Source organism: Corythoichthys intestinalis, chromosome 11 (assembly GCF_030265065.1).
Source record: "Corythoichthys intestinalis isolate RoL2023-P3 chromosome 11, ASM3026506v1, whole genome shotgun sequence".
NCBI lineage: Eukaryota > Metazoa > Chordata > Actinopteri > Syngnathiformes > Syngnathidae > Corythoichthys > Corythoichthys intestinalis.
This window is the reverse complement of record NC_080405.1, coordinates 35,405,247-35,419,011: the sequence shown is the minus strand read 5'-3', so window position 1 is coordinate 35,419,011 and position 13,765 is coordinate 35,405,247. Positions and strand designations below refer to the sequence as shown.

The 13,765-nt window shown below is 37.4% G+C and overlaps 1 protein-coding gene and 1 long non-coding RNA gene across 3 annotated transcripts in view; one reads left to right on the top strand and one right to left on the bottom strand.

The window, feature by feature from the left end:
* Positions 1-4,631, bottom strand: part of clint1a (clathrin interactor 1a) — a 26,055-nt gene extending 21,424 nt beyond the window's left edge. Inside the window, exons 1-2 of one of the 2 annotated variants that reach the window (XM_057850313.1) lie at positions 4,327-4,631; positions 205-309 (exon numbers count right to left, since the gene is read on the bottom strand). In XM_057850313.1, coding sequence (XP_057706296.1) covers positions 205-309; positions 4,327-4,367 — 146 coding nt within the window. In that variant the 5' untranslated portion in view covers positions 4,368-4,631. The remainder of the gene's footprint in view (positions 1-204; positions 310-4,326) is intronic. The other variant, XM_057850314.1, reaches the window with a different exon arrangement.
* On the top strand, positions 3,785-13,765 carry LOC130924023 (uncharacterized). The gene is made up of 4 exons (XR_009064818.1): positions 3,785-3,863; positions 11,172-11,258; positions 12,503-12,605; positions 13,639-13,765. It is a non-coding gene; the product is annotated as an uncharacterized LOC130924023 (long non-coding RNA).

The window sequence follows — 13,765 nt, the reverse complement described above, 5'->3', positions numbered from 1 at the left end:
ATAACATCCATGCTCATGCCTTCAGATGCAACAGGGAAATATGTTTGGAGTAGAGACATTGGTTGTGTGACCTTTGTCTCTGTCAATATATTGGAGGTGCGAGAAACAGCATGCACCAGCAAATGAAATTAGTGTTATGCTTTTCTAAAACAGAATCAACCAAACAAACAAGCACAGCAAACACCAAAAGATTTGTGTGCTAACCTTGAAATTTCACTCATTAGTTGTCCTGATGGTCCCCAAGGGTCGTCATTGGTGGCCTCTCTTACTTTAGACTCAATCTCTGAGTAATTCATAACCACATTGGTTCTGTGGAGAAAAAAAAGAAAACATTCACAACTTACATGTGAAACGTTAAGTAAAGACCATGTTCTGTATTTAATAACCATGTAAACACGACTCCCAAAAAAAGTCATTATTGGCACACCCATGTACTTGTTCTTTCAGCCTCTGGACAATAGCACAAGGGGGAGTACTTGGGTGAGCGCTGGATGAACGAAGCATTGAAAAAGAAAAGAAAATAGTAACGCAGATCTGAAACAGCAAATGTGAATTGGTGTCCAGTGTAAAACATAAAATGGTCAATAAGACTAAACGACACAAACAGGAACCGCTACTGCACCCGTTGTGAAAGCAAGAGAGTGTGAATGTTTGGTGACATTTTAAATAAAGCTACAAGTGAAAAGTGGGTCAGCAAAATAGTCATGAGTGGGTTTGTCTAAATGTGGAAATAAAACAAAAAAATCTATATTGTACTTTAGGTTGCACTATTTAGTAATTAATGAGGGCATCTTAGTAGCCTGTGAAAATGCTCAGAATTGTGATAATAGTACAAACTAAAGCCATGTTGTTAATTATCCATTCAATCCCTATACAAAACATGACGCAACTTCTGTTTGTGGGTTAGAATATGACCTCTTTTAACAGTCACAAAATAGCACAAAATGCTGACAACTTGGCAATATTGTACTATGGGGTAAACCACAAAAGAATAAATGGCTTTCTTATACAAATTCACACAGCCATATAGTACGGTCATCCACTTCGGAAACTTTGACAAATACATTTAGACAGACTTGCTTGAAAAAGTCTTAGTTGAAACGTCTGATTTCACAATGCAAGATTACAGCAGACAGTAAATATTTCTTGGCGTGTCTATTGAAGCGAGCAAATATGGCAGGTGCCGAGATTCTTGGAGCGAAACTGCACGCAAGTTGAGTGTGTGGATTTGCAGCAGTATGGCGACGACTACCTAGGAAGAATTAAGATGGCTATAGAATACTCCGTGAAATTTATGTGCAGTACAGGGGATTTAGACCCATCCCAGGAGTATGTGGGTTTCTTGCTTCCTGCCTCTCACTCTGCTTATGCAACTGGTCAAGCGAGTTCAATCCACAAAGGACCATTTCCGCTCTGCAAAACCTCTACCCTGAGTATCGCACGTCCAATATCAATGCAGGAAAAGTTAAGAATATCTTAAATAGCTAACTGGTCTTCCTGGTTCCTTTGTCCAAACTTAAGTAGTGCGACATTAACACTCCAAGAACAGCCGATCCTTTTGAGAAAGTATTCCAAACATGATTACAGTACTGCATAAAAAATGTTTTTATTAGGAGCATTACAGAGAAAGAGCTCAATTCGCAGTTTATGGTTTGTAGCAAAGTGCTTACAATTAATGCATGAACCCTTGCACCTTAAATGCCAGGCTGTAGCAAAACACATGGCACTTATGGCAAATCAGCAGATTTTCTTTTACGAAAAGGTGTTGGATTGAAAGTCCAACATTGAGTACTGTTGTTGTAAAAATAAAGCCAAAACAAAGGAAGCTTCAATTCAAAAGCATGTCTGATTTTCATTATTTCATTATCTATTGCTATTTTTTTAAGTTCTGTGATGGCTGTGGGTTTTTCTTTCATTAAAAGTTAGCTTTGTTTACGCATGATTCTGTAGGGAAAAGATTGTACGGTATTCATTTTTAGTGTTACGTCTAGTCTATGGTTCTAGCATTTCTTACAATACTATTGAATGATACGAGGGTCATTCAATAAATAAAGTGGGTTTTTCGGTAAAGGACTTCTGATACAGATAGAAGCTTATTTTTTTATTCTTAACATTTTTGGGATAGGCACCAGCACCTCCGCGACCCTCGTGAGGAAAAGCGGCATGGAAAATGAATTAATGTTTTACTTCCTTTTTCACATGAATTCAATTTATTTTGCAGGTTAAAAAAACAAGAGGTTTGGCAATGAACAAAGATGGCCGACCAAGATGCATGCTCCAGGATTGAACAGCGGTCAATTATCAAGTTTTTGATATTTCTTTAAAACGACAATTGACTTCGATAATAAGAATGTGAAGAAATTCTTACGAGATAGGTTCTTAGGAAGAAGTTCTTTTCTTGTGTTCATTTCTTAGAGGCAGTTAAGCAACAGTGATATTTTGATTACTTTTAAAAATTTAATTCACTCTTAACTAATGAACAACTTATATCAGACCTTCTGCCAAAATAAGGTGGTGGGAAAATTTGGATCCTGCATATGATCATTCAACCAATTGTTATGTCAATCAATGTCTCTTCAGCACAAGGCCTGAAAGAGCGGAGTTGATTTGGTGTGATTTAGTGAAACCGGTATACACCCTTTTCTGTGGTCGAGGAGGCAGGCTATGTCACTATGTCCAGCAACACAAAATGGTGAGGACCACAGCAATAAAAATGTTTCATTGTTACTACGCCAGTTTTTTTTTTTTTTTTTTTTTTTTTTTAGATTTTATTCTGAAATGGAAAGGTGGACTCTTTTAACTATGGTTTGCCAAATAAAACTTGAAGACAAATAATCTATTTCAAGTTGTTCCAAATAACTTTCTGTATTTTCTAAATTCCAGATGCATCCCCAGGCTCTGCCTCTGTAATGTGTAAGGAAGAAAGATGGCACAACACCTTGTCACCACATAGTGTGGCTCTCGGGGGATGTAGTGATGTAATTCTTATCTATTAAATGGCTACCATATATCGGAGCTAAAGCAGAAGTTGCGTTACTCCAAGTTCTGACAGTGATGCACTATCGCATATATTTCCGTTATGAGTCAAAGACTGTTAATTCTCATGCACCGAAGTGTTTTAGTATTTACACACTTCGTCATCTTCTTGACGTGCAACATTAACAAAACAAATAAAAGCTAACATGGAGTCAGAAACTTGAAGCACTAATTATATTATATCCCTGTGAATGACGTATAACATGTACTTCATTGTTTGGGTGCATTCATACTGGAAACAAAGATAAAGTTACAGCTCTAAAAATATTTCTATGACCTAAGATCCATTGTTTAAGGGATTTACTTTTAATACTACGATTCCTCATTTATCATGTCTGTACAAAAGCAATATGTATTAGGATGAAATTTGACTGAGACCATTAAAAGGAAGGACTACTGTGTCTGTCACGGGCAAATTGTCTTTCATCTAAAAAATAAACAAATAAATACAGGAAATTAGAATCTTAAACAGAAACATTTAGAAATTAGGGGGCAAGTTTAAACTCCTGGTTTGAGCTCTGTCTGCTATCAAACTAACAATGAACTAACAAAATAAAATAATGTAAAAAAAACAAAAAAAAAAACAATTTTGATACTTTTTGTCGAATCATTTAGCTGATTATAGCTTTAATTTCTACCTTCTTGATTTAGGTGATAATGAGAACATAAACATCTTGTTAACTCAGTTACTTTTGAAAGTCGGAAATGGGCACACCGACAACTTTTACCGTATTAAACATAATAGGACATTGGATGTAGATCCAATGTTTAGACTTGTTCGGCATAATAGACAGGCTGTCACATATCATCTGTACAGTGTGGCTAAAGTGAGTAAAACTTGATGACATATGGTATGATGTCGTTTGATGAGTTCATATAATCAAATAGTGTTATTCAAGTTGCGGGTGTCGAGCAACGCTTGTCCCGCGGCACCATTTCCACTCCATTGTCCGAAGCTGTCAAACTAGCTTAGCTGCCTAGCCTGCCCACTTAGCCAACCTAGCATGAAATTAGCTTGATTGCTAAGTAAGTTAGCTCGAGGTCTCAAGAAGAAACACCAACAAAACACTTCAGTGCCGTAACGTAGCAAACGAGCTCATATTAAGAGACACCACCGTTAAACCAACATTTAAATGGTACATGTTAAAATGAAGGGTGTTATGCGGCGTTAATGATTAGCAGCCTAGCTAACTTGTTCGAGTGACGTGACGTCAAAGTTTTAGATACGTGTCTCTTTCAAACAGGTAAACTCCATAAACAAACAACGCCAAACAACTGTGAGATACTCACGCTTTGTCAACCAGCTCCCGAACCTTCCACATGTTTAGCATCTTGGCTCTGTAAAGAAACTCTCCGCCCGCTTTAAACGCTTTAGTCGTGCCCAACACCGATACCAAACCTTGAAATGGGAAAAGTAAAGTGTCGTTACACCTCTCGTTCTAGACAGGAGGCGCAAACGCACAGCCCGTCAGGAGTACGGGAATTCGCTTTCCGCGTCATTAGAGATAAATATTACAAATAATACGCCTTCTCCGACTACATTGTTGTACCTACATCGAGTTTATGCACAAAAGACCGCTATACTATTGGAATTACAGTAGGTGACAACTAGCCCAATTGCGCAAAAATAACTGCACAGGCAGTGGCGCCTCCAGAAATTTTTCATAGGGGTGGCCAGATGGGGCAACTTAAAATCTTGGGGTGGCCAAAACTAAAAGCCATAATTTCAGGTTTTCATTATATTATTGCAGGAAAAAGGTCAGGGGAAAACTGTCAGAAAGACATGGCTACTGATATACTTTGGTGTATTGTATAATATTTGATGTTACTAATGATTTGATGTGCATAGTCCATAACTGTCCAGTCAACATTTTGAGTTCCACAACAATTCTGTTTTATTGTGTTATGTATATATTAGGCATAAGCAAGGGTGAAAGGGGCTAGAATTCCTTGCCGGAACTCCCCGACGTGAAGGTCGCCACGGAGCCAGAAATGTTGTTTATTTATTTATTTATTTTGGGGGGGGGGGGGGGGGTCCAAACCTCCTAAAACTATTGAAATGCAAAGAAAACTGTTTTGGCACAGTTATTTCTATAACACATACAGAAACTGATTTTCATTCAAAATTGTATTTTTTTCAATGATTTGCAAAATAAAAGTTAACAAAAACAGCAATAACCCCAACCTCCATCTCCTAATTTTTATTTTCCCTCATTTCCTCAAATACTAAATGCCAAATCTCAATTTGAACTACTTAAGAACATAGGATGTATATTAAAATTGAAGTTAATGTAAACATTTACTTTTGCTTTCTTTTTTTTTTTATAATAATAAAGATACTATAAGTAACATTCATTCAGAAAAATAAGTACAAATGACTTATATTATGCAGAGTGAAATAGAATATATTTTGAAGATTGCGCGAACATTGAAATTTTTAAATCATAAGGAAATGAATAAGTAGCCTAACATAAATGAGCAAAATAAGTCCAAAGTGCACATTGACAGCTAAGATCTTCTGAACCTCCCCATCAGAGCAAATAAAACTAAATATGATAAATAAGCCTCCTCAACTCTGTCACTGCTGTGAAAGATTTGATCCATTTTCTGTTGCATTGCCCTTTTTTGTCGCATCAATTCAACTTTTTTTTTTTTTTTTTTTTTTTTTTTTGCTGTTCCAGAAAACATGCACATTTGAACCAATCAGAGCTAACCAGCTCTGCTGATCACATGTATGTCAGCCAATTGAACGGATAAATGGGTTTTGCTTTACTGCGTGCATTCGCACATTGACGTGACTCATCATCGTCAGATAACTGCAGCAGCTGGGGAAACCTCCATACCGTCCGTGGAATAAAATAAATAATAAATATGGGTGAAAAACGGACTACGCTGCACAAGCACTTTATGATGCTTGGTGTTAACACTTGTGTATGTAAATCTGATGTTGGTAGATTGTTTTCTTCTTGGAGATTAAATGCATGTGTGGCAGCTTAGCGTTTTTTTTTTATTTTATTTTTTTATGTTTACATAGTGTTTTGACAGTTGCCGTCATATTTTCGGAATCAAAGCCCCGTGTACCGGAGGAGCATTCCGGCCTAGAATCTTATACCGGAACTGCGTTCCTGCCTTGAATCTTATACCGGAACTGCGTTCCTGACCGTTCTGGCCCACTTTCACCCCTGGGCATAAGGTGTACATTTAATAACTAGGGCTGTCAAACGATTAAAATTTTTAATCGAGTTAATCACAGCTTAAAAATTAATCACAGTTTAAAAATTAATTCTAATAAATCTTAATTAATCGCAATTCAAACCATGTCTAAAATATGCCATATTTTTCTGTAAATTATTGTTGGAATGGAAAGATAAGACAAGACGGATATATACATTCAACATACGGTACATAAGTACTGTATTTGTTTATTATAACAATAAATCCACAAGATGGCATTATTTTATTTATTTATTTATTAGGGACAGTGCACATTGATGAACACCTAAAAAGATGTAAATATGCCAGATTGTAGCAAGAATATGCTAATTTACATCTGTAGTCCCTAAACAGGTGACTTTGGTCAGGTGGCAGGTGGCATTACCTTTATTAACATTCTTTCAGTGAAAGGGATTCACGGATACAGAGACTTGTAATCCTTAAAGGATAAATGTGAGTTTGTATATTGTGACTAAATATTGCCATCTCGTGTATTTGTTGAATTTTCAGTAAATGATACTGTAGCGACCTAACTGTTCTGCCCAAATGAATGATGGGAAGTGGTGCAACCATGACTGTGTGTGGTGGCTGCAAATGCTATATCTTCTCTGTGTTGGGTACACTACAGGGTGTTAACAACTCCTGTCATTCTTCCCCATCTCGCTTCCCACAATATTTATGGGTGCTGTGGGAGAGATGACAAAGCTTTTGCCACTTAAAAGCACATTCATTGAATGCTTGTATCTACTCCACTCGCCTCTTATCTCTGTATATAAGTAAAACGGCGCCATTGTAGGCTGTTTGCGGCAATGCGTGAATAAGTCGTACAGTGAATGTGTTAATTGCGATAAATATTTTCACGTGATTAATTTAAAAAAAATAATTACTGCCCGTTAACGTGATAAATTTGACAGCCCTACATTTAACAAAACAAAATAAATGCATTCAATTGGGATGAAATGCATAACTGATGTTGCAACAATCTAACGATATACTGGCAAGCGGGGTGGCCAACCAATTTCCCCCTGGTGGCGCCACTGTGCACAGGTAATCCGTGCTCTTCTACTTGTTGTTGTTCAGTATTATTATTCCGTTTTTTACAGTGATGGTGAAAAGTATTGGCACCAGTGACGTGCGGTGAGGTTCATGGTTGGTGAGGCACTGACTCCTTTAGTGTCAGATTTCCAAATATACAAATCAAAAAAGGGTAGCTTATTCAATTGGCTACTGGTTATTTCATATCTCATCAGCATTCTTCACAAAACACGCACACACGGTACATATTATCGATACGTAAAAGTAAGAAAATAACATGCATTTGCTCTACACCCTCAATGTGTTGGCCGTCGCAATTCTATAATTCATGCAACATAAATGAGAGTAAAGAGTGGTGTACAAAACCACAGAATTCAATTCTGACCTTTAGTGAAATATTCAGTTGTTTTTAAAACGTTTAATTCTGATACTTTAATCAATTTATTACAGATTGCTAAACAAAAAGTGTGAAAAGAAAACAAAGAATATTTTATTTAAGGCCAAAATTTAGTTTTTAAATATTCTATTGTATTTTTCTTGGTCTAAGCTCTTTTTTTTTTTTTTTTTATAAGATTGAAATGAAAACTGTTTGTGGTCTTGCGCCTGTCCTTCACCACAAAAACCGGCGTTACTTTGGAAGGGCATAGGTTTGGTCTCAACATTCGTAGGGACGATATAACAGCATAACCTGCCTATAGGTACACTTTTTGCTGGGGACGGGACATTAATAAGACCAAGCAGATTGGATGAAGGGGGCAAAGGGCCATATTTCTCATGTATATGAACTTAATTAATTAATAGGCAAAATGATCAATGCAAAATAAATCCTTATCTACTAATAATAACTTTTACGTGCATTGGTTCAGATGATACACTGTTCGATTCAAACCTTTGTTTTCAAAAAATACTAAAGAAACAATTTGAAACTTCCTGAATAAATGTCTGGTTTTTATTAGCAAACAGAAACATAATGAAAATAATTCACTTAATAATGGTAGGGTCAATTCTATCCTTACAACATATGGAACTATTGAAAGATCTAAATTCTCTATATAACTGAACATTATATCATGTAAAAAAGGTAAGGTTGCTTAAAAGTTGGTGGGGACAATTTTAGCATCCTGAAAAGTTGGTAGTGTTATGTCCCTACCTATGCAAACCTACGCCCTTTTTGTAAAAGTCCTCCTTATTTTCCTTTACTTTAAAAAATCTCTCCGCCTCAATGGAGAGGATTGCTTCAATTAGATCGTTCTGTGTTCTATTTGACAAGCCAGAAAACACAGTGGATGTGTCCAAATGTCTAGCTAACCTTTCATCTTTCTCAGCAAAACCATGTAATTGTTCTACATTAATGCCACGTTTAGAAGAGCTTACACGCTCATCGTTACCACGAAATGTTAACTCCTGTTTAGCTAGGATACAGGTTGCATTAATGAGGTCTTTGAAACTCTTTCGGTTTTCTTTTACCTTAGCATTGTGGCTGCTACCATTGAGCTTCCGCTTTTCGTCAAAGCCAAATCGATCCTTGAGCTTCCAAAAGTTTTTAAAGCAATCAGGCTTTGAATGTGAGTGGTCGAGCTCTCATGTTTGCTGAGGCTTCGTGGTAGTTTTTTAATTTCACAATATCTCGTGTTAGTCCAGACATTGGCACAAGTTGAGAAGAAAAGGCAGGGAGAGCAGCAAAGGCGATTTTTCGAATGACAGCCACATAGCCAGTCTTTTCGGGTGTACCAGTCCGTTTGAAAAGCGCGAGTTATCTTCTGTCCCGCAGTGTGAAGCGAACCTTTTAGTTCCGGTGTGGTGTTAATCGTGTCCACTTTTGACGGAAAGTCCAGTTTCACGTACGCCCCCTTTCAGTTAAACTTTAAGGGTTAAAGACATTAGCCAGACTGTGGAAAATCAGGTCAAATAAACGTATCTGGAAACATTATAATGGCGACATGCAGATGTACGGCAACCAGCACGCTCCAATTCCATGTATCAACCCAGTTTGTTATGGATTGCGCAATGAGAGGTGAGGCTTTACTCGTTGCTGCTGCACCTCTCATCTCATTTCTTTATTTGAACAGGAAATTGGCAAATTCAGCGATTTTGACTATAAAAAATGTTTGAAATGAGTCATACATAAAGAGCAATGGACAAATATTAATATAAATTTGATGCTATAATTATTTTTTTATCATGATGACAGGTGAGGCTCTGCCTCACCTGCCTCCCCTGACCGCACGTCACTGATTGGCACCCTGCAATTCTGTCAGATAATGCTCAATTTCTCCCAGAAAATGATTGCAATTACAAATGCTTTGGTAGTAATATCTTCATTGATTTTGCTTGCAATGAAAAAACACAAAAGAGAATGGAAAAAACATTAAATAATTATCATTTACACAAAACTCCCAAAATGGGCTGGACAAAAGTATTGGCACCCTTTGAAAAATCATGTGATGCTTCTCGAATTTGTGTAATAAAACAACACCTGTTACTTACCTGTGACACATAACAGGTGGTGGCTATAACTAAATCACACTTCCAGCCAGGTAAAATGGATTAAAGTTGACTCAACCCCTGTCCTGTGTCCTTGTGTGTAGCACATTGAGCATAGAGAAAAGAAGACCAAAGAACTATCTGAGTACTTGAGAAGCAAAATTGTGAGGAAGCATGGGCAATCTTAAGGCTAGAAGTCCATCTCCAAAGACCTGAACGTTCCTGTTTCTACCGTGCGCAGTGTAAAGCCCATGGCAGTTTGGCTAACCTCCCTAGATGTGGGCGGAAAAGAAAAATTGACGAGAGATTTCAACGAAAGATTGTGCGGATGACGGATAAAGAACCTCGACTAACATCCAAACAAGTTCAATCTGTCCTGCAGTCCAAGGGTACAACAGTGTCAACACGTACTATCCGTAGGCATCTGAATAAAAAGGGACTCTATGATGGATACCCAGGAAGACCCCACTTCTGACCCAGAGACGTAAAAAAGCCAAGCAGGAGTTTGCCAGAACCTACCTGAGAAAGCCAAAAACGTTTTGGAAGAATGTTCTCTTGTCTGATGAGACAAAAGAAGAGCTTATGGGGAAAATGCATCAACATAGAGTTTACAGGAAAAAAGCGAGGCCTTCAAAGAAAAGAACACGCTCCCCACAGTCAAACATGGCAGAGGTTCCCTGATGTTTTGGGGTTGCTTTGCTACCTCTGGCACTGGACTGCTTGAGCGTGTGCATGGCATTTTGAAGTCTGAACACTACCAACAAGTTTTGCAGCATAATATAGGGCCCAGTGTGAGATAGGTGGGTCTCCCTCAGAGGTCATGGGTCTTCCAATGACCCAAAAAACACTTCAAAAATCACTAGAAAACGGTATGAGAGAAAGCACTGGAGGTTTCTAAAGTGGCCAGCAATAAGTCCAGACCTGAATCCCATAGAACACCTGTGGAGAGATCTGAAAATTTCAGTTTGGAGAAGGCACTCTTCAAATCTCAGAGACCTGGAGCAGTTGGCCAAAGAAGAATAGTCTAAAATTCCAGCAGACCATTGTAAGAAACTCATTGATGTATACTGGAAGTGGTTGTTCGCAGTTATTTTGTCTAAAGGTTGTGCTACCAAGTATTAGGCTGAGGGTGCCAATACTTTTGTCTGGCCCATTTATAGAGTTTTGTGTAAAATGATAATGATTTCCTTTTTTTTTTCATTCTCTTTTGTGTTTTTTCATTGCAAGCAAAATAAATGAAGATATTACTACCAAAGCATTTGTAATTGCAATCATTTTCTGGGAGAAATTGAGCATTATCTGACACAAATGCAGGAGTGCCAATACTTTTGGCCAGCACTGTATAATTTTTTGTGGGGAAAATCTCACACTGTGTTTTGTGTTGCACACATTTATTGATGCAGAGTCAAATGGGCTAGCAGTGCTCAAGGGAACCCCGTCAGCAGTCAGGAAGCAGACGAGCATCTCTATGGATTACCTTGAAAGAAAAGGTAAACTGACATGGAAACCCCACATCAAACGTATAAAAACAAAAATTTCCAAGAGTCTCTCAATTATAAATAAAGCTAAACAATTTCTTGACGAGAACGCACTCCGCACTTTATACTACTCTTTGGTTCTCCCATACTTCTCATATTGTGTTGAAGTCTGGGGAAACACCTATCAGAGCAAATCCTTTAGTCACCTTACAGAAACGGGCCGTGCGAATCATCCATAAGGTCGGGTTTCTGGAGCACACACATAATTTCTATATTTACTCAAAGCTGCTGAAATTTAACGATCTTGTAAAGTATAATACCTCAATAATCCTCTATAAAGCATTCAATAAATTATAACCAATTAAATTGCAAAACTTTTTTTACAATGAAAGAGAGAACTCATAACTTAAGAGGATATGAAGACTTCAGAATACCAAAAATTCGAACAACTCGTAAAAGTTTTTGTGTGTCTGTGTGTGGAGTGAAACTTTGGAATAATCTGGGAATGCAACACAAGCAATGCCAAACTATCTACAGATTTAAACAGTTATACAAATTTATGGTCCGGTCACAGTATACTGATATAAGGTCTTAATTACATCAATAAGTTGTCTTGGTATGAGTGCTGTTTTTTTCTTACCATTGCTGGTATATTGCCCGTTACCATTAGTGGTATAGTTATTGTTGCCATTTGTTATTTGTTTGTCCTGTGTGTGTGGCCTTTACCATAGTTGGTATGGTTTTACTTTCATTACCATGCTGGTATGAAATTGTTTTTTGGTTTGGGTCTTACCTGTGGTAACTTCACGTCAAGGGACAACATTTGTTACAAAAATGTAATTGTACAAAACTATTTGAACTGATTTTTGGTTGACTACATTTTTGGAAGGAAGTAGCAAGAATTTTTTTTGTTATTAATTAGATGAGAATAGGGTTGGTATTAAATAAGTTTTCTTCTTCCCACTCCTTTTCAGGCATGTAGTTGATGTTGCTATGTTACTTAGTTTTGCTGCTCTTTTTTGTTATATGTTTATATGAGCTGTATATATATTTGCTGTCTTGACAAGGAAAATCATGGCCTGATGAATGAATGAATGAAAACAAATGAGCGAATGAATGAATGAAATGAAAATTAATGCATAGACTTAATCAATGTTGCATTGGCAGATACGTATATCTTTATTTAAATATTTGAAGATTTTTGTTTTGCTCTCTGTCCTCATTTATTTTCCTTTTTGTTTGTGATAATTTTCCAGTAATTTCCTGAAGTGGCAGTTAAAAGTTCACTTCAAACCCTCCTACTTCAAATGGATTGGACGCCTACTCACGTCAACGGTAGCCAATGATTCAAGTGTATAGGTAAAGAAAGTTTTTCCTCAATATTCTCATTGTTTAAGATGCTGAATTCTGGGGTTACATGATTTTAGTAAAACAAAATGCAATAATCAGAATTACAAAAAAAGGCTTGAAATATTTTCATATATGTTAAGTGATTTGACCAAAAATATTGAGCTATTTCACAATATTCTTATTAGTCTATAGATACTCTTAAGCCTTCTGTCCGGAGTCTGCATTCATGTTGTGTGTACAGTATTTCTCTTCAGTCTACACATACAGACCATGACAGTACAAATAGAAAACATGAATAAATTCTACCTAGTTTACTCTGACCACCTCTATTCGGTATATACTTGGATCTTTAATTAGCTTCTGTCCTACTGGTACATCATTTACGCTAAGCCACCATTCTATAACAGTCATGCTGGAACCTCGAACTATATCTTGATACAGAGTACCAAAACTGAACTTTAGCACTGGCTGGAAACTTAGTCCAAATTAAGGTGCTACTGCTTCTTTGTGTCACGCCTGTTATACTTTATACACAATGTAATCCATAAAGTTTTAAATGTTGCAGTCTTGATTTATTCTTATGCATTGGTAATTACATTTAGCCATGTGCAATGATTACATTATGGTCTCATTAGTCAGGCTGAATTAATTCATGCGCTACATTTGGTTGCTGCTGCAGTATAAAAGATAAGACACATCTTTTCACACTTCATGAGTAACAGTGGATTTTATGTGAAGGTGAAAAGGAGGTTTAAGGTGAGGATTATTTATTGGGTTATTGGAGTCATTTGTTGAAGTGGACTCACTGAAGCAGGGTGTCTGTGAGCGGATGCCACAACTTGCAGGTTGAGGTGTCTTGCTATTTTGGAGATCTGCAGTGAATTGAGTAGTTTTCCATGTATTTTGTAGCATCTCGACAAACTTCTCACGCTCCTCAGTCAAACCAAAATCTTTCATTTGTGTCGAAATGTGCTCCAGCCACATGAAAGTGAGCAGGTCATTCGCTCTGTGTTCTCTCACTCCTTTCTCATCTGGCATTCAGGCATGCAATGACCCAGTGATGCTGTGTGACAGGCCAGCTAGGGCAATGGCTGTTTGTGTCAATCCAGATCAATCACTCCCTCTTCTGGACGGACGACGTCATCAACGCACACAAAGGTCACAGGGGC